The sequence below is a fragment of the Eleutherodactylus coqui genome, chromosome 10 (assembly GCF_035609145.1).
Source record: "Eleutherodactylus coqui strain aEleCoq1 chromosome 10, aEleCoq1.hap1, whole genome shotgun sequence".
Classification (NCBI taxonomy): Eukaryota; Metazoa; Chordata; class Amphibia; order Anura; family Eleutherodactylidae; genus Eleutherodactylus; species Eleutherodactylus coqui.
Genome location: NC_089846.1, coordinates 54875732 through 54896959, shown reverse-complemented (window position 1 = coordinate 54896959; position 21228 = coordinate 54875732). Strand labels below are relative to the sequence as shown.

Here is a 21228-nt window from a genome sequence, read left to right as displayed (position 1 = left end):
TTACATAAACTAACAAAAGTAGCGGTGCTTACCCGTCCTCTCCCCTAGTTATCCAGCACTGCAGCCCACGTTACTCCTAGTCTTTGTGTAGGAATGCCAATCACCTGACCAATGCAGCCAATTATAGGTCAGTCACATGACTGAGAACGAATGAGGAAGGTTGCTTTTCTTATCTTAGCACATTTTCGGCAATGGTTAAAAGTTTATATGAAAACCATACAACCCTTTAAAAAGCGGTTATCCTTGTAGAGAATCAAGAGCGTTTGTACCACAGTAGTAGTGTAGTAGTGCATGGAGATGCTACAGTTTACCGACCTGGGAAAGTCTTTTTACAAGGTGATGCTTGAGCAGCAGATTATGGCAAAATGGGAGCAGCCTTTCCAAGTGGTGAGGCGTATATAAAAGGGACGTACTAAATATATTCACACCTCCTATATTAATATCAGACACTTAATTTATTTTAGATTCCCCTAATATATTCAGACACCTCTTAATAATAGGCACCAAAACAGTCCCTTTAACCCCTTAATGCTCCAGGACGTACATTTACATCATGGAGGTTTTGGAGTTTCTATGGAGGGTGTTCTGACGCCATCCAGCATCAGAATGTTGTGCGGAAGTCCAGCCACTACATCTTGATACTGGATGGCATTGGGACCAGTGAAATGTTGCCCAGGGTGGAACTAGAATCTGGAGCAAGGAGCAAAAGTATACAGGCTATCACTTATCGGTTTAACATCTTATATATGCAATGCAAAATCTGTTTGTTTATTTATGTCATATACAAGTCCGCAGTTCTGTTCTGATTTGAGTTTAATTTTGCATGAGTGTTCTACAGCACCAGATGAACAATACTAGCATAATTTTAAAAAAATCAACTTCCCCTGTAATTTTTGTTGCTAATAGCAACCAATCACAACTCAGATTTCTAATCTTATACTGCTGAGGCAAAATGAAAACTACACTATGATTGGTTGCTAGAGCTCAGCTTTCATTTCTTACACAGTTGAGGAAAATTAAAGCCGTGCTGTAATTGGTTGCTATTAGAGATGAGCGAGCATACTCGTCCGAGCTTGATGCTCGTTCGAGTATTAGGGTGCTCGAGATGCTCGTTACTCGAGACGAGCACCACGCGGTACTCGTCTCGATTAAACGAGCACTGACCATTGAATTCAATGGAGCCGGCAATACAGCCAGCTCCATTGAAAGCAATGGCCTGCCGGCGAGCGCGGGATGAATTGTCGGGAAGGGCTTAAATATATAAGCCCTTCCCTGCAATTCATCCAGAAATGTGTAAAAAAAAAATATATATATATACTCACCTGGTCCCGGCAGACGGAGTTCAGCGCGGCCAGCGGCAGTCCTCCTGAGCTGCTCTGAACAGCTGTGAGTAGTATTCAGCAGACGGGGATTTAAATCCCACCTGCTGAATGAGCTGCCTCTAATTGGTCACATGAGCGTGTGCTGGTGCATGCATAGGTGCGCACAAAACCGGCGCGCCCACATATGTGCACAAACATGCATGAATGCAGATCCGTGCACCATTGCTTACAATGGTCTGCTGGAACCCCTGCAGTGATTTTCAGTAAAGGGCTTTAAATATAAACCCTTACCTCAAAATCATCCCTAGCTCGTGTTAAAAAAAAAAAAAAAAATATATATATATATATATATACAGTGGGGAAAAAAAGTATTTAGTCAGATACCAATTGTACAAGTTCTCCCACTTAAAAAGATGAGAGAGGCCTGTAATTGACATCATAGGTAGACCTCAACTATGAGAGACAACATGAGAAAACACATCCAGAAAATCACATTGTCTGATTTTTAACGAATTTATTTTCAAATTACGGTGGAAAATAAGTATTTGGTCAATAACAAAAGTTAATCTCAATACTGACTAAATACTTTTTCTCCCCACTGTGTGTATATATATATATATATATATATATATATATATATATACACACACACTCACCTTTCCGGCGCTGTCGGGGCTAAGTGCATCTTCTCTGCTCTGTCCCTGGCAGTATAATGAAGTTCATTGAATTCATTGAATGGTTGAGCACTGCCTGTGATTGGCTGAGCACTGTGACCAATCACAAGCAGTGCTCAGCTGTAATTCAATGAATGTCTGAGTGCTGCCTATGATTGGCTGAGTGCTCACCCAATCAAACGTAGCCCTTTCAGCAGGTGGGGATTTTAAATCCCCACCTGCTGAAAAAAACTTCATTACAGGTATGGGACCTAAGCAGCTAGATGCACCTAGAAGCATCGAGAGGTAAGTATAATTTCTTTTTGTTTTTTACTACAACTAGGAATGATTTTCAGGGAACAGCTTACATTTAAAGGTGTCGTCTTCCTATTGCTTTCAATGGTACTGCTTGCAGCGGCATCCCTATTGAAAGCAATGGGAAAGCTCGCGGGGAATATTGACACGCACCACGGACCTATGGTGCACGTATGTCCTATGTTTTGCAGGTACGCGCGTTTGCATGTCTGTAAAACACAGACATGTGAACACATCATAAGGAACCAATGGTTCTAATAGAAGCACGGTTTTGTGCGGATGTATGTACGTACATAAACACACTTGTCTGAATGAGCCCTTATACTACTGAGGTAAATTGAAAGCTGTGCTGTGATTGGTTGCAATGGACAACACAGATTTTCTTTTGGACAACTTTGTTAAATGTGGTGCTGGGCTCATTTTTGTGGCCCACTTTGTGTATTCCTGGACTGCTATTCATAAAATCACTGTGTAATGCACGTGTATTTCTCCTAGTACCAAATAAAGGCTGAATTTGTTTCCTGTTGTGACCAATTTTTAACCGGTCTCCCCAATAACAGGGTGAAAACTATTTGTGTATCACAAGATGAATGGGTGAGGGTGACTCCCTGTAACACTGGGTAAGATGACATGTCTGCACCTAGTGAGAAGGAACTATTCCAAATTGGACTCATTCCCATGTTAAGACTTGTTTAGAATCTGCATAAGGATGTAGCCTCAAAGTGTTGCAATGCTAACAAACATAGCGGAAAGTTTTCCAAAAATGACAAAGGACTATTAGGACTGTTGCGATCTTAAAACCTAGTTTTTATCTTTGCTATACTCTGTCCTTTCAGTATGCCACTGTGAAAAATGATATCTCAAGAATGCCCTGAGTCAGCCCTACTGTTCACTCTACATTACATTATATATGTCCAGAACAGTCACAAAATCGCTTTGAAGAAAATGTGGTTTTCAGACTTCTTTCCTGTGTAGTGGCCCAGAGTTAGTGGGGCCCCTCTGTAACGTTCTATGTCTGTCTCTTGCCATTGTTTTGTCAGAGTCTTATTTGTGGAGTGCATTTGCTTATGTATATGGATGTTTGCAGGACTGAAAGAGTTAATGTCTGGTATGTGCTGTCTTGTCTGGAAAATGTATCGTTTTGTAGTCACATGATGGTGTTGGGTATATATGTTTGCAAGAAAGCAAAAGGAGTGTGGTTGATTCGGTTTGTTCTGTCTGTCTAGAGGTCTTTCAGTGGAGAGAAAGGAGGAGCAGAATCAGGAGACTAGGAAGCAACAGACCGTATAGCAAGGGTTAATAGAAGAAGCGACCGGGGGAGGGGTTTGAGTAGAGGAAGCAGAGAGAGGAAGGGGAGGAGTCGGCAGTCCACGAGGAGAAGTAGAAGGGAGAAGACGGACGGACCCAGGCTCTGCAAAATCCAGGATTTTAACCTGCAACCCTCAGGATACAAGACCCAAGACCCTGCAAGCAGAAGATTGAAGACCCGGCAGCCCCAAGACAGAAGACCCTGCAGTCAAGAAAAGACCCGGCAAGTCCCAAGACAGAAGTCTGTGCAAGTCCCAAGACAGAAGTACAACCGGCAAGTCCCAAAACCGAAGACCCAAAATAGAGGACGCAGCAAGTTCGGCATGGAACAGCTGATGCAACAGATAAAGGAAGCAGTGGCCAGCCAAGGACCGCAATGGCTGCTGCAAATGGCCGCCGAAGTCAGCGCTGCATCGTCAGGTGAAGTCGGGGCCGAGAGAAACCCTCCGGAGCCGGCAGCCACCCTGGAGCCCCGCGGAAGACCCGTTAGAAGAAGGCTCCCCCCTGCCAGGCTGAGCCCGAGTCCAGCCGCGAAGAAGGGGGGAAGAGGTGGGAGTCCCGGAGGCAAGAAAAGTGGCGGGAACGTTTTGGCGCGGTCGCAGCGCAAGGGACAGAGGTGCAGCGGGGGCGCACGTGGAAGCGCCGCCGAAGCGCCGCAAGCGATCGAGGTTGGACTTACCGGGAGGATGCAGACGGCGATCGGTGGTGGTAAGTCCAGCACGGGAGGGGGGTTCCCCGTGGCTGTCCGACAAGCAGTAGCGGGACAGCCGATGCAGCCCTCGGACGGAACAAGCGGAGGGATCTGCGAACGGGATGTAGTCCCGGCGCAGAGGCACTACTTTGCCGCAGGAGCAGCGGGGGCTACGGGAGTGAGTCCCCTTGCAGCCCGGAGCCGGAGGAGGTGCGGAGGAGGAGGCAGAGGAGTAAAACGGCCACCGGGGGTGCCGTTAAAAGCGCACGCTTAGCGACGAGGAGCGGGGCGGAGGAGGGGGGAGGGGGGGAGAGAGAGAGTAGCGCAGGAAGCAGCAGCAGCAGCAGCATGGTGCAGGCCGCACGCGGGCCTTCTCCATTAGCACAGCGGGACGCAGCGTCCCATGCGACAGTGGCTGCCAGCAGGCAATACACGGGCTACGCAGCAGAGAGAATAGATAAGGGGGTATATGGGGGGGAGGGGGTCGTGCGAGGTACAATAGAGCAGTAGGCATTTCTCCTCGCACGGATGCTAGGGATGAGGAGACAGAGCTGGGAGCGTATGCCAGCGGCGAGCGAGTGGTAGCAGAACATAGCGCAGCAGGCGAGAGAAGGGCTAGGAGGGAGACGCAATCCAGCTCTTCGACACCATCTACAGGCGACGAATGCGCCAGCTCCGGTAGAACCCCTCGCAGGGGGCAACGCAAGCGAGCAGAAGCAGGCATACACAGCAGCGGGCGTAGCAGCCAAGTGGTAGAGGCTTGGGCTCCGCGGTCCACCTTTCATGTGTTCCCGGCTTCTTCCGCAGATAGTAGGCAAACCGGCCATAGCGGCAAGCAATGTGAGGCGATTGCGACCCGCGGGGCTTCAGACGCGCGGAGACCAATAAACTGTGGTGTCGCCCACAACAGGGCTCAGGTACGACACACGGCACAGAGTCCGATGGTGCACAGAGCGAGACCACCCGCCCCCGTTTATCCCTTGGCAAGGCCGGAAGACAACAGAGCGGCTGAGTCAGCATGTGGTAAAGTCTGGGGCACGACATCACCCGGTGGTAACGATTTCATGGTAGCGCTAAAGGCGCTGGTAAAACAGTTTGATAAAAAAGGACTACCAGTGTCCTATGCTCATCCGGGGAGGCGAGGCTCGCCTGAGGTTGGTTTGTTGGCTCACGCACCCGGGTCTGCGCCTGTGGAGGCGAGCGGGACAAGCGAAGAGCTTGGTAAAGATGGGTTAAAGTTTGCTGACTCATTATTTTGTGGCGTTGCCCCGTTGGGTGTGGGCCTCGCGGACGATGTGTTGGAAAAAATAAGGAACGGGTGTTATGTCGATATTTGGTCACTATTGTCTGTGGAGCACGTTGCGGTCGATAAGGAACGTTTTTCGGAACGGGGTGGTGACAAAAAACCCAAAATCGCGAAAACGTTCAGCAATTGGTTGCAAGCTATGCTGACCCTAGCCCACCTTGTTTGCCAGCAGCATCCGCAGAAAGGTCCGGAGCTGCTGGTATACATTAATACCATACACAGCGCCTACAAGCTGCATGGAGGTTCGGCTTGGTGGCACTACGACAAGGATTTTCGCCGTCGTATTTCCGGAATAAAGAGTGCCAGTTGGGCTACAAAGGCGACTGATGCCTGGATCCAACTAATCCTGGCACAGAAACCTCCCAAAACGTTTTTTTCCAGCAAGCACCACAGGAGTCAGCGTGGGACAGCAGGCACCTGTGGTGCACAAGCCCTCGGGTTCCTGTTGGGCGTTCAATGAAGGTCATTGTCGCTTCCTTGCCTCATGCAAATTTCGGCATGAGTGTTCCTTTTGCGGAGGATCACATGCAGCAGTGCGCTGTTTTAGACGCCAGAAGACAACGACAGGCCTAGGCGTGCCCTCGGCGGGGAGCAACACCAGTGAGCGTCCGGTACCTGGAGTGGTGGTTCGCCAGGTACCACAAGAAGCAGGAGGCAAATCTGCTTAGAGCGGGTTTTACCTCTGGTTTCATCATTCCAGACGTCCCGGGTTCGTCCCTTATGCTTAGCCACAACTTAAAATCGGTGCGCGACAACAAGGACTTGGTGATGGATAAGCTGCTAAAGGAAGTGGAGCTGGGTCGCATGGCAGGTCCTTTTAGGGAGCCGCCGTTCGAGAATTTGTGGGTTTCTCCGTTGGGACTGGTCCCGAAGAGGGAACCAGGCAAGTTCCGGCTCATCCATCACCTGTCTTTCCCAACCGGCGACTCGGTCAACGACGGCATCTCGAAAGAACAGACTACGGTGTTGTATACGTCGTTCGATAGGGCGATGGACTTAGTAGGGCAGGCGGGTCCCAGAGCTCGGCTGGCTAAGGCGGATATTGAATCAGCCTTTCGGCTGCTTCCGGTGCACCCCGATTGTTTCCATCTATTAGGTTGCCGGGTGGTACTTCATGGATATGTGCCTGCCAATGGGCGGCTCCATCTCGTGCTACTATTTCGAGGTCTTCAGTTCCTTTCTGGAATGGATGCTGAGATTCAAGACGGGCATCTCATCGGCACTACACTATTTAGACGATTTTCTGTTTGCCGGGCCGTCGGGTTCAAAAGTATGCGATTTTCTACTCTCGTCGTTTCAGGCCCTGATGGAGAAGGCGGGTGTCCCGCTGTCGCGGGAAAAAACGGTCAATCCTTCGTCGTGTCTCACCTTCTTGGGCATAGAAATAGACTCCAACGAGATGTTTTTCCGGCTACCGGAGGATAAAGTGGTCAGATTGCGGCGAGCGGTAGAGACGGTTGGCAGTTCGCAGAAAGCCACACTGCACCAGTTTCAAGTGTTGACGGGTTTGCTAAATTTGCTTGTCGGGTCATACCCATGGGCCGCCCGTTTGCTAGGCGTTTATCGCTGGCAACGACGGGGGTTAGAGAAAAACACCATTTCGTCAGAGTGACGAAAGGAATCCGGGCGGACCTACACGTATGGCAGATTTTTCTCCAGACTTTTAACGGTCAGGTGATTTGCCAATCGGCGGAAGTGGCGAACGAGAAATTGTCGCTTGTTGCGGATGCGTCGGGTGCTCGTGGTTTCGGAGTCATACTGGAGAACAGTTGGTGTAATGCTCCATGGCCGGTGGAGTGGGTGTCCAGACGATGGGTAAAGAACATTGCGCTACTGGAAATTTTCCCCTTGTTGGTGGCCATGGAGATCTGGGGAGCGAGATTGGAGAACAAAGATATCTGTTTGTGGTCAGATAACCAGACGGTGGTCAGAGCTGTAAACAAGCAATCTTCGTCATCATTATTGGTTTTGGCGGTGCTTCGCCAACTGGTTTTAAGATGCTTGCAGTTTAACGTTAAATTGAAGGCAAGACACGTGCCAGGTATTTTTAATAGAACTGCTGATGCTCTTTCTCGTTTCCAGATGGAGAGCTTCAGGGAGCTGCACCCGACGGCCGACGTCGAGGGTGTATGTTGCCCAGCTTTCTTGTGGGACATAGTAGAAGAGAGCTCCTAATTCTGATTCGCAACTCAGTGGCGCAATCAACGTGGAAGCGGTATAATAATATTTGGAGCGCATGGTTAGCGGCAGCAGGGGGGCAATTTCCCCCTTGGAGAGCAGGTTTGCTCAAGCTGCATGGCGCACGCGATGTAACCAAAGACTTCGTTTTGGGCAAATAGTCAAAGGTTGGAGAAAAGAGAAGTCGTCTAAAGACGGCAGGCGACCGATAACCTTCGAATTACTGACTATGCTAGAAATGTTGGACTCGGTTTGCAGCAAGAAACAGGAGGTGGCGTTGTTCCGGGCAGCTTTTTCGTTGGCTTTTTTCGCGGCGCTGCGGCTGGGGGAGCTAGTATCCCCCAGCAGGACAAGACAGGGCGGTCTGCTTTTCGCGGACGTGCTGTGTGGGGAACACGATGTAAAAATCTGTATTAGAAAGTCAAAAACGGACGTCTATGGTGCAGGCGAATGGCTGCGGATAGCAGCTATAGGATCCGGATGGTGCCCAGTGGCCCTGCTTAGAGACTTTATGGAGACGCACAGAGGATCGGGTCCTCTACTAGCGCATGCATCAGGCTCTCCGTTAACGAAGTTTCAGTTCAGGGCATTCATGCGCGCATGCCTGTCTAAATTAGGTTTTGAGCTAAGCGATTTCGGTACTCACTCTTTTAGAATTGGCGCAGCGACCTCAGCTTTTGCTTGCGGACTGAAAGGAGAAGAGGTGAAGAGGGTGGGTCGGTGGAGGTCGGAGGCCTACAGGTCTTACGCCCGACCAGATCTGAGAGTGTTATGATAACTCCTGGGGTAATTAGCTGGTGGTGTGCTGGTTTGGTGCTTTCTTTTGTTTTTCCTTTTACAGAATCAGGCTGGACAGTTTGGTTGGTCGGCCATTCTTATATATATTGGGCCAAGAAAAGGGCGAGAGCCAGGCCCGTGGGCGCGAACCTTGGAGTACAAGAAGCCCAAGTGCGATGGCACGGTATCAGGGGCTTACAATGGGCCAGGCTGCTCCATGAAGTCCTGTGTATCAGCAGATGGTCTCCGGAGAAGGTGGTTTTAGTTATTCACGCTGGAGGGAATGATTTAGGAAGGATGAAGGTAGCGGAGCTAACGGCATTAAGGAAGGAGGATATGGTTCGTTTTAAAAAGTTTTTTAAAGATGTTATATTAGTTTGGTCGGATATTGTTTCGAGAAGATTTTGGAAAGAAGCGAGGGACGCAGAAGCCATCGAGAGGGTAAGAAGCATTAATTTTAAAATGTCGAAATTCGTTAGATCGTTAGCAGTGAGACACTGGGAGTTGGAAAGGAGGGAGCCGGGGATGATGAGGTGCGACGGGGTGCACCTCAGTGACATCGGAATGGACACATTCCTTTCACGGCTTCAGGACGGGGTGGAGGCGGCTTTGTCGCTGGCATGTGGGGGCGGAGTGCAGCGTAAATTTACGCTGCATCCTTCGTGGCGGTAGTTGGACTTTCCATGCCAGCTGGGGAAGGAAGGCGTTTACAGGCCGTTCAGGGGCCTTCTCACGCCTGGTTACTATTCTTGGACTTTAACAAGTTTAAAAGACGTTTTATGCATGGGAAGATAGGAGTAAAAGTTAATAATGTTCGGTTTATAAAATTTAATAAAGCTGTGGCCTTCCCACGAAAATTTATGCCAGCAAGGTATGTTGTGTCTTTATTATTATTATGGTTATTATTATGGTTCGGAGCAAGTTATAAGGTAGGGGGTAGTCCCCCCCGTCATGGAAGAGTCAGAGAGGTGGTCTTCTATTGCCTCCAGGGCCTAGCCCTGCTAAGATCCTACCTTTGGCCTCCATTTGTAGAGAGCTTAAGAGCCCGGACATGATGGGAATGCTTGGATGTACAGCACTGGCACCGCATGCATCAGGAGAAAGGGGAAACCACGACTAAGAAAGAGGAACGTGAGTGTATGACAAGAAAGAGAAAGAGTTTGCTGGAAGAGAAATCTTACAGATAACTTAGACTGTGGATTATACAAGTACCACAAAAATCCTCCCTGTTATACCACAATAATTTATTCCTACAAAGACTGTCTATTTGGAAAAAATTGCATGAGTTTAAATAAACAAACAGAATCGACCGTTCTGGGTTCTCGTTCAGAAAATACCCTGTGTGTGGACTACTTTATTGCATCTGGGAGATCCGCCCTAAAGGACAGAACGGTGGCATCACAAATGACAATTAGGCTAAAGGTAGCTTCTGGTTATTATCCCTGTGATCTTCCCTAGGGGCGCCGTGGTTGGCTCCTGAGCTAACCCCCAGGGAAGAAAATGGTAGAGCCCCGTGACAAGGCCTTTCTCTATCCCGCTGTCTCCTCAGCTGAGGGCCTGCTCCTTGGACACTGCACATGCTCCTCAATTCTCTAACCTCATTAAAATAAATTATTCTAGGGTTCAGATCAATTATCTTGCAATCCTGGCATTTTCCTAAACACTGCAGAGATGCCCTGATAGAAGAGATCAATAATAGATCTACAGTGGAATTCTCTAGCGTTAATCTCTCACCATAGAGACTGGCACATGAAGATAGAGTCATGTATCTGCATCTGCGGGGCTGGCTGCAGAGCTCTATAGTCGTAGCCCCGCTGACTCAATGGCTGTCTGTGTTTTCTTGATACTCAAAGAGGAGCCTACTGTGGCAAATGGAGATATGTATCAAAAAGAAAAAAAGGCAGCTGTAAATTGAGCAGGCTGTGGCTGTAGAGCCATGCAGCCAGCCCCACTGACAGACACGACAGGTAATCTTTAAGTTACTGCTACTTTGCTACTCGAATGTAAATTTTTGTGAGAAGTTGAAGAAATTGTAGTGTTAACAAGATCACTTACAATTATTTTGAGAGTAGACTAGAGGTAGATAATTACCAACCCATGTTTGACTGATCTGTAATATGGTACCATTAGAGATCTATGGGCCCATACCGTGACTCAATGTTTCTTCAGTTTCATTGCATTGCTTCTAGGAAACAATATGGTGCCACAAGTCTGAGACCTGAATTTACTTCAGATGGATGCCATAATAAGAGGGGCCACTGGTGCTACTAAACTGTGATGTGGGACCACCAGGTTTACTGAGTTTACAGATACAAGAAGATCAGAATTTTATTGTAAATAATTTCTTATACTCACATTCCCCCACATGCTGCTTGTGATACAGAAGTTGTTATAGATACTGTCGGTTATCGCCTTCAGTCTTTTGTCCTTGTAATCAAAGCGATTCCCGTAGACTATGGAGCTGATTACATTAGCGACAGCACGAGCCAAGTAAACCGTAAGATTCACTGGAGATCCTAAGCAATGGTCAGAAAGAAACAGTAGCTGATAAGAATTAAAACAGCAGGTTTACAGTTTATATATATATAGAATGAATCTACATTAAATTTTAAGTCACTTTGCAAATAAATTGCATTTAAGTGGTTTTCCAGGACTAAAGGCCATTTTACATGTAATAATGATTATTGCTCAAAATTCGTCCAAATGGCCAAAAGTGAGCAATAATTGTTACACGTAAGTACAAGCATTGTGTACTTTTCATTTGAATGATGGATCTTAGTTCACTTAAAATCCATTGTTCAACAGCTGAAAGACTCAGCAAATACATTCCCTTTGAATGTATTTTGCTCATCTTTCAAAAGACTGCAGGCACACTGCTGTACATAGTATAGCAGCTCAATCACATTCACCTAAATGGGACTGTGCTCCTCTCAAGCCATGTGACTGATGAACATGATGTGACGTGCCCAAGAAGAAGCTCTGGCACTAACCCAACTGCCTGTGCCGCTGATTAACTATCGGTGACCAATCAATAGTGTAATCCTGGAAAACCTCTTTAATTATCATGTACTGTTTTGATGTTATAGTTCAAAGCTGCATTTACAATTCCGCAGACTGCAAAGTGAAACTTTCTCAGCATTCTTGGCCGATTTGAAGTCTGCATAGACTTGTAGGACATATAATCATATGTCTGTTCCTTTAAAGGGAATTGGTCATCAGGAGAATGCTAGTATCCAGGGCTGGACTTCGGTTGGACCGCGCCCTGTGCAGGAATCCATGGGCAAAATCTGCATGCAAAATTCCAACACAAAAATGAGAGTTTCCACATCAAGAAGTAGAAAAGGCAAAATTTACACAGCAAATTCAACGGTGGATTCTGCCGTGTAAACATACCCTAAATGCACCTAAAATGGTGCGGAATTTCCAAATTTTGAAGTGTTATATAACCATACCGTTTGTTTTCCTAAACTCATTCATAAGGAACTGTGCCTCCTCCAGGATCCTCTCTTCTATACTCCTTTTTCCCATGCCAAAGTTTCTCAGAGTCAGCAGAGCAAATCGCCGGCGATTCTTCCAGCCCTCACCATTGGTAAAAGCCAAGTCTGTCATTGCAAAAGATTGTGATTAAATAGAAACTCCAAGAGACCCATGAGACCATCTCCATAACCACCTAGTCTCACCGACATGTGTTCTTACATTTCTTCCTATGCCATCTCTAATTTGTTTAATCTAGCTTCTATCTGCCATCTTTAATATAGAAAAAAATTGTGTGCAATCAGCAGTTCTTGTAACTAAATGTCCCATGATGCCTTGCCAAAGTCTAAGGCACAGAAAGAGTCTGGAGATTGTTTGTCATGTCATGGGCAGCGTCTAGTACTTCAATGAATTAGAGATAGGGGCAGAGATGACTCTATCAGTTACAGTAAGCAACCTGGAGGAGATTCAGTGACTACAGCAGAATATATAAGACTGTGCAGATTTTCATTTCTCTGCCAGTGGGATTTCCTGCATAAGTTAAGATCTCCAGGTATTAAATCCCTGCTTGCTGAAAGAACTTCATTACAGTGTCGGGGAGCCAAGCGTCAAGACGCGCCTGAGCACCAGCGGAAAGAGAAATATATATATTTTTTTTTACACAAGGTAGGATTGATTTTCAATGAAGGGCTTATATTTAAAGCCCTTCCTCGAAAATCACCTCCGGGGGTGCCGGCATCCTTTTGCTTTCAATAGGACCGCCGACAGCAATGGTGGCCCCATTGATGGCAATAGGCACGCAGCTTCGTTCATACATGTTTTGGCACGTGCGTGGATGCGTGGATTTGTGTACACACACACACGTGGAAAACATTGCTCATGTGGATAAGGCCTAAAGAAGAGTATGCGAGGGCATTACAATGTCAGCAAAGAAAACATATTCATTGGATCATTTCAAGTTATACAGTTTCTAATTAGAGATGAGCAAGCATACTCGTCCAAGCTTGATGCTCGTTCAAGTATTAGGGTGCTCGAGATGCTCGTTACTCGAGACGAGCACCACGCGGTACTCGTCTCGATTAAACTAGCACTGACCATTGAATTCAATGGAGCCGGCAATACAGCCGGCTCAATTGAAAGCAATGGGCTGCCGGTGATCTCAGGATGAATTTTCGGGAAGGGCTTAAAAATGTAAGCCCTTCCCTGAAAATCATCCAAAACTGTGTAAAAATAAAAAAAATATATATACTCACCTTGTCCCGGCAGACAGAGTTCCGCCGCGGCCGGCAGTTTTCCTGAACTGCTGTGAATAGTATTCAGCAGCCGGGGATTTAAAATTCCCACCTGCTGAATGAGCTGCCTCTGATTGGTCACAGCCTCACCAATCAGAGGCAGCTCTCACTCACCCATTCATGAATTCATGAACGGGTGAGTGAGTGCTGCCTCTGATTGGCTCAGCGCAGGGACCAATCAGGGGCAGCTCTCAGCTGAACTCCGGCTGCAGATGCGGCTGAACTCCGGCTGCAGCGCAAAGGTGAGTATACATTTTTTTTTACACATTTTAGGATGATTTTCAGGTAAGGGCTTATATTTTTAAGCCCTTCCCGAAAATTCATCCCGCGCTCGCCGGCAGCCCATTGCTTTCAATGGAGCCGGCTGTATTGCCGGCTCCATTGAATTCAATGGGCTAACATCGTTCTTCTCTGCCACAGCTGTTAAAGCTGTGGCAGAGGAGAACGATGTTTATGCTGACAGTGCGGGGGGGGGGGGGGTCTCACTCTTGCCACTATTGTGGCTTTACAGTGAGACCTCGGAGCCCGAAATGCAGCCCTGCATGTTGATCCTCGCCTGCCCTATCCATTTCTGTGTTTTTTACATGACTTTGGTGATTTGCTAAGATTTTCACAAATGAAAACCTTAGGGAGCACCAGTCATATACAAAAATGCTCGAGTCGCCCATTGACTTCAATGGGGTTTGTTACTCGAAACAAACTCTCGAGCATCACTAAAAGTTCGACTCGAGTAACGAGCACTCGAGCATTTTGGTGCTCGCTCATCTCTATTTCTAATATATAATACTATCTGTATATTTTTCTATAGGTTTGCAAAATCTCTGCTTGCAATCATTAAACAGGATTCTTCATTTTTCATTGCTAGGAATTTTTCAATCTAAGAAGAAGAGCTCTGCAGCACAATTAAATAAGAAGCGGACGATTTATGATCATGTGTGGTTTTGTAATTCAGTCCTGTTCACGTGAATGAGCTACAATACCAGACACAGCCCACTGAGAAGAGTCACTGTTTTTTGGGGGAAACAGGCAGACCCTTTTTTCTAATCATAGAAACTTCTTTTGTAAGTTTAGGGCAGACTGTGGAAGCAGGCAATCTAAGAGAAAAGTAGTCAATAAGAAATCACAATAATCTCACCGTGTACTCCGATGAAGTTCAAGAAAACAGGATAGTCTCCTCTATCACCAAACACATCATTTTGGTCAATCAAGGCCTCCTTCAGTGCTTTATATCCACATATGACGATTCCTGGTTTTGGTCCGAAGTACAGGGTGAACACTGGCCCATACTTATCTTTCATCTGTGGAGAAGCAAATTAACCCAGTATAGGTAGTAGGTATAGGTGTGTGCATATATATATATATATATATATATATATATATATTAGAGATGAGCGAGCACCAAAATGCTCGGGTGCTCGTTACTCGGGACGAAATTATCGCGATGCTCGAGGGTTCGTTTCGAGTAACGAACCCCATTGAAGTCAATGGGCGACCCGAGCATTTTTGTATTTCGCCGATGCTTGCTAAGGTTTTCATGTGTGAAAATCTGGGCAATTCAAGAAAATGATGGGAACGACACAGCAACGGATAGGGCAGGCGAGGGGCTACATGTTGGGCTGCATCTCAAGTTCACAGGTCCCACTATTAAGCCACAATACCGGCAAGAGTGGGCCCCCCCCCAACAACTTTTACTTCTGAAAAGCCCTAATTAGCAATGGATACCTTAGCTAAGCACCACACTACCTCCAACAAAGCACAATCACTGCCTGCATGACACTCCGCTGCCACTTCTCCTGGGTTACATGCTGCCAAACCCCCCCCCCCCGCACGACCCAGTGTCCACAGCGCACACAAAAGTGTCCCTGCGCAGCCTTCAGCTGCCCTCATGCCACACCACCCTCATGTCTATTTATAAGTGCGTCTGCCATGACGAGGAACCGCAGGCACACACTGCAGAGGGTTGGCACGGCTAGGCAGCGACCCTCTTTAAAAGGGGCGGGGCGATAGCCCACAATGCTGTACAGAAGCAATGAGAAATATAATCCTGTGCCACCGCCATCAGGAGCTGCACACGTGGGCATAGCAATGGGGAACCTATGTGCCACACACTATTCATTCTGTCAAGGTGTCTGCATGCCCCAGTCAGACCGCGGTTTTTAATTCATAGACACAGGCAGGTACAACTCCCTATTGTGAAGTCCCTGTGGACCGACAGCATGGGTGGCTCCCTGGAACCCACCGGCTGTACATAAAAATATCCCATTGCATTGCTCAACACAGCTGAGGTAGTAATGTTGTGCTTAATGCAGGTGGGCTTCGGCCCACACTGCATGCCCCAGTCAGACTGGGGTTCTTTAGAAGTGGAAACAGATGCATTTACAAGTCCCTGTGGACCGACAGCATGGGTGGCTCCCTGGAACCCACCGGCGGTACATAAAAATATCCCATTGCATTGCCCAACACAGCTGAGGTAGTAATGTTGTGCTTAATGCAGGTGGGCTTCGGCCCACACTGCATGCCCCAGTCTGACTGGGGTTCTTTAGAAGTGGAAACAGATGCATTTATAATTCTCTGTGGACCCACAGCATGGGTGGGTGCCAGGAAGCCACCGGCGGTACATAAAAATATCCCATTGCATTGCCCAACACAGCTGAGGTAGTAATGTTGTGCTTAATGCAGGTGGGCTTCGGCCCACACTGCATGCCCCAGTCTGACTGGGGTTCTTTAGAAGTGGAAACAGATGCATTTATAATTCTCTGTGGACCCACAGCATGGGTGGGTGCCAGGAAGCCACCGGCGGTACATAAAAATATCCCATTGCATTGCCCAACACAGCTGAGGTAGTAATGTCGTGCTTAATGCAGGTGGGTTTCGGCCCACACTGCATGCCCCAGTCTGACTGGGGTTCTTTAGAAGTGGAAACAGATGCATTTATAATTCCCTGTGGACCCACAGCATGGGTGGCTCCCTGGAACCCACCGGCGGTACATAAAAATATCCCATTGCATTGCCCAACACAGCTGAGGTAGTAATGTCGTGCTTAATGCAGGTGGGTTTCGGCCCACACTGCATGCCCCAGTCTGACTGGGGTTCTTTAGAAGTGGAAACAGATGCATTTATAATTCCCTGTGGACCCACAGCATGGGTGGCTCCCTGGAACCCACCGGCGGTACATAAAAATATCCCATTGCATTGCCCAACACAGCTGAGGTAGTAATGTCGTGCTTAATGCAGGTGGGCTTCGGCCTACACTGCATGCCCCAGTCTGACTGGTAATATATACCTTAACAGTAACCTCGTTGGTGGTAATGTGGTGGTGACTGCGGACCTGGTAGCGCGGTTTTATGTAGTTGGTTTTCGGAATGTGGCCAGGATTAAGTGGGCCGTGGCGGGGGGATGGTGGTGGTGCTCTCTTGTTGTGTCGTTAAAGGTGAAATTCTTGGACTGCCACCAGACGGAACAATGCTAAGGTATTTGCCAAGAATGTTTTCATTGTTGGAGGAGGAGGGGGATGTTTTGGAGGCACTATGTGTCCTCTACACGTGTCCGTGGTTATATGCACCTTAACAGTAAGAGCGTTGGTGGGAAATGGCCTCCCCGCCATCATGTCTTTGTGAAGCCTCTGTTTCCACACCCCAGTGACATACCATTAGCAGCGGTATAGGCAGAGCCACAATTATTAACATTTCAGCGGTAGCCTTAGGGACAGGCCCCACTAACATATCACTAGCAGCAGTATAGGGGGAGCGCAGTCTTAGTTCCATTTCAGTAATAGTAGCACTCAAGACAGGGCCCAGTAACATTCCCATTGCAGCAGTTTAGGGAGATAACAGTCTCTTTCACATTTCAGTAGCTGCAGTATAGACATTTATGTAGCTAAAGTGTAGGCCAACCCCACACACCTTTCTGTACCATGAGTGCAGGCGAAGAACATAGAAATTACTATGATTACACTGTAGGTGAGGGCCCAAAAAAATTGGTGTACCAACAGTACTAATGTACCTCAGAAAAAATTGGTCATGCCCAACCAAGATGGCAGGTGGTTATATGCACCTTAACAGTAACAGCGTTGGTGGGAAATGGCCTCGCCGCCATCATGTCTTTGTGAAGCCTCTGTTTCCACACCCCAGTGACATACCATTAGCAGCGGTATAGGCAGAGCCACAATTATTAACATTTCAGCGGTAGCCTTAGGGACAGGCCCCACTAACATATCACTAGCAGCAGTATAGGGGGAGCGCAGTCTTAGTTCCATTTCAGTAATAGTAGCACTCAAGACAGGGCCCAGTAACATTCCCATTGCAGCAGTTTAGGGAGATAACAGTCTCTTTCACATTTCAGTAGCTGCAGTATAGACATTTATGTAGCTAAAGTGTAGGCCAACCCCACACACCTTTCTGTACCATGAGTGCAGGCGAAGAACATAGAAATTACTATGATTACACTGTAGGTGAGGGCCCAAAAAAATTGGTGTACCAACAGTACTAATGTACCTCAGAAAAAATTGGTCATGCCCAACCAAGATGGCAGGTGAAACCCATTAATCGCTTTGGTTAATGTGGCTTAAGTGGTAACTAGGCCTGGAGGCAGCCCAGTTTAACGAAAAATTGGTTCAAGTTAAAGTTTCAACGCTTTTAAGAGCATTGAAACGTATAACAATTGTTTAGAAAAATTATATGAGTGAGCCTTGTGGCCCTAAGAAAAATTGCCTGTTTGGCGTGATTACCTGAGGTTTCAGGAGGAGGAATATTATACACAGATTGATGAAGCAGAAATGTCCCCATTTTGGATGGTGAGAGAGAACGATGCTTCCATCCGCGGGTGCAGCCTACGTATTGCTTAGGTATCGCTGCTGTCCGCTGGTGGAGAAGAGAAGTCTGGGGAAATCCAGGCTTTGTTCATCTTGATGAGTGTAAGGCTGTCGGCACTCTCGGTTGATAGGCGGGTACGCTTATCCGTGATGATTCCCCCAGCCGCACTAAACACCCTCTCTGACAAGACGCTAGCCGCAGGACAAGCAAGCACCTCCAGGGCATACAGCGCGAGTTCAGGCCACGTGTCCAGCTTCAACACCCAGTAGTTGTAGGGGGCAGAGGCGTCACCAAGGACGGTCGTGCAATCGGCTACGTACTCCCTCACCATCCTTTTACAGTGCTCCCGCCAACTCAGCCTTGACTGGGGAGCGGTGACACAGTCTTGCTGGGGAGCCATAAAGCTGGCAAAGGCCTTGGAGAATGTTCCCCTGCCTGCGCTGTACATGCTGCCTGATCTCTGCGCCTCCCCTGCTCCCTGGCCCTCGGAACTGCGCCTTCTGCCACTAGCGCTGTCGGATGGGAAGTTTACCATCAGTTTGTCCACCAGCGCCCTGTGGTATAGCATCATTCTCGAACCCCTTTCCTCTTCGGGAATGAGAGTGCAAAGGCTCTCCTTATACCGTGGATCGAGCAGTGTGTACACCCAGTAATCCGTAGTGGCCAGAATGCGTGTAACGCGAGGGTCACGAGAAAGGCATCCTAACATGAAGTCAGCCATGTGTGCCAGGGTACCTGTACGCAACACATGGCTGTCCTCACTCGGAAGATCACTTTCAGGATCCTCCTCCTCCTCCTCCTCCTCCTCCTCTGGCCATACACGCTGAAAGGATGACAGGCAAGCAGCATCTGTCCCCTCAGCAGTGGGCCAAGCTGTCTCTTCCCCCTCCTCCTCATGCTCCTCCCCCTCCTCCTCAACGCGCTGAGATATAGACATGAGGTTGCTCTGACTATCCAGCGACATACTGTCTTCCCCCGCCTCCGTTTCTGATTCCAAAGCATCTGCCTTTATGCTTTGCAGGGAACTTCTCAAGAGGCATAGCAGAGGAATGGTGACGCTAATGATTGCAGCATCCCCGCTCACCATCTGGGTAGACTCCTCAAATTTTCCAAGGACCTGGCAGATGGCTGCCAACCAGGCCCACTCTTCTGTAAATAATTGAGGAGGCTGACTCCCACTGGGCCGCGCAAGTTGGAGTTGGTATTCCACTATAGCTCTACGCTGCTCATAGAGTCTGGCCAACATGTGGAGTGTAGAGTTCCACTGTGTGGGCACGTCGCACAGCAGTCGGTGCACTGGCAGATTAAACCGATGTTGCAGGGTCCGCAGGGTGGCAGCGTGCGTGTGGGATTTGCGGAAATGTGCGCAGAGCTGGCGCACCTTTCCGAGCAGGTATGACAAGTGGGGGTAGCTTTTCAGAAAGCGCTGAACCACCAAATTAAACACATGGGCCAGGCATGGCACGTGCGTGAGGCTGCCGAGCTGCAGAGCCGCCACCAGGTTACGGCCGTTGTCACACATGACCATGCCTGGTTGGAGGCTCAGCGGCGCAAGCCAGCGGTCGGTCTGCTCTGTCAGACCCTGCAGCAGTTCGTGGGCCGTGTGCCTCTTATCTCCTAAGCTGAGTAGTTTCAGCACGGCCTGCTGACGCTTGCCCACCGCTGTGCTGCCACGCCGCGTGACACCGACTGCTGGCGACGTGCTGCTGACACATCTTGATTGCGAGACAGAGGTTGCGTAGGAGGAGGAGGAGGAGGGTGGTTTAGTGGAGGAAGCATACACCCCCGCAGATACCACCACCGAGCTGGGGCACGCAATTCGGGGGGTGGGTAGGACGTGAGCGGTCCCAGGCTCTGACTCGGTCCCAGCCTCCACTAAATTCACCCAATGTGCCGTCAGGGAGATATAGTGGCCCTGCCCGCCTGTGCTTGTCCACGTGTCCGTTGTTAAGTGGACCTTGGCAGTAACCGCGTTGGTGAGGGCGCGTACAATGTTGCGGGAGACGTGGTCATGCAGGGCTGGGACGGCACATCGGGAAAAGTAGTGGCGACTGGGAACCGAGTAGCGTGGGGCCGCCGCCGCCATCATGCTTTTGAAAGCCTGAGATTCCACAAGCCTATACGGCAGCATCTCTAGGCTGATCAATTTTGCAATGTGCACGTTTAACGCTTGAGCGTGCGGGTGCGTGGCGTCGTACTTGCGCTTGCGCTCAAACTGTGGCGCTAGCAACGTCTGGACGCTACGCTGAGAGACATTGCTGGATGGGGCCGAGGACAGCGGAGGTGAGGGTGTGGGTGCAGGCCAGGAGACGGTAGTGCCTGTGTCCTCAGAGGGGGGTTGGATCTCAGTGGCAGGTTGGGGCACAGGGGGAGAGGCAGTGGTGCAAACCGGAGGCGGTGAACGGGCATCGTCCCACCTTGTGGGGTGCTTGGCCATCATATGCCTGCGCATGCTGGTGGTGGTGCCTCCCCAGCTGATCTTGGCGCGACAAAGGTTGCACACCATTGTTCGTCGGTCGTCAGGCGTCTCTGTGAAAAACTGCCACACCGTAGAGCACCTTGACCTCTGCAGGGTGGCATGGCGCGAGGGGGCGCTTTGGGAACCAGTTGGTGGATTATTCGGTCTGGCCCTGCCTCTACCCCTGGCCACCGCACTGGCTCGGCCTGTGCCCACACCCTGACTTGGGCCTCCGCGTCCTCGCCCGCGTCCACGTCCTATAGGCCTACCCCTACCCCTCAGCATGGTGTATTACCAGTGATTTGATTTCCCAGGCAGGAAATAAATTAGCGCAAGCCTGCTGTTAAACGTAGCTGGCTGCGTATGATTTCTGTTTACGTTCTGCACCCACCACACACGTACCCAGAACGCTGAGGACTGTCAGAGGCAGACCAAATAGAATGTTTCCCTTTTTTTGTTAAAGAAAAGGCCCACTGCGTATATTCAATCAATAATATATGTCTCCTGGCCCTGCAAATGTGTCACAGAACTGCAGGGTTGCAGAGTTATTAACTACAGCAGAGCGGTGATTTTTCCAAGGCAGGAAATAAATTGGCGCAAGCCTGCTGTTAAACGTAGCTGGCTGCGTATGATTTCTGTTTAC

The 21228-nt window shown here is 48.7% G+C and overlaps 1 protein-coding gene across 2 annotated transcripts in view; it reads right to left on the bottom strand.

Annotated features, from left to right (window-relative positions):
• Positions 1 to 21228, bottom strand: part of LOC136580439 (cytochrome P450 2F2-like) — a 92640-nt gene that overhangs the window by 45730 nt on the left and 25682 nt on the right. For both annotated transcript variants that reach the window (XM_066581015.1, XM_066581016.1), the window contains 3 exons: positions 14452 to 14614; positions 12003 to 12152; positions 10906 to 11066 (listed from right to left, as the gene is read on the bottom strand). In XM_066581015.1, coding sequence (XP_066437112.1) covers positions 10906 to 11066; positions 12003 to 12152; positions 14452 to 14614 — 474 coding nt within the window. The remainder of the gene's footprint in view (positions 1 to 10905; positions 11067 to 12002; positions 12153 to 14451; positions 14615 to 21228) is intronic.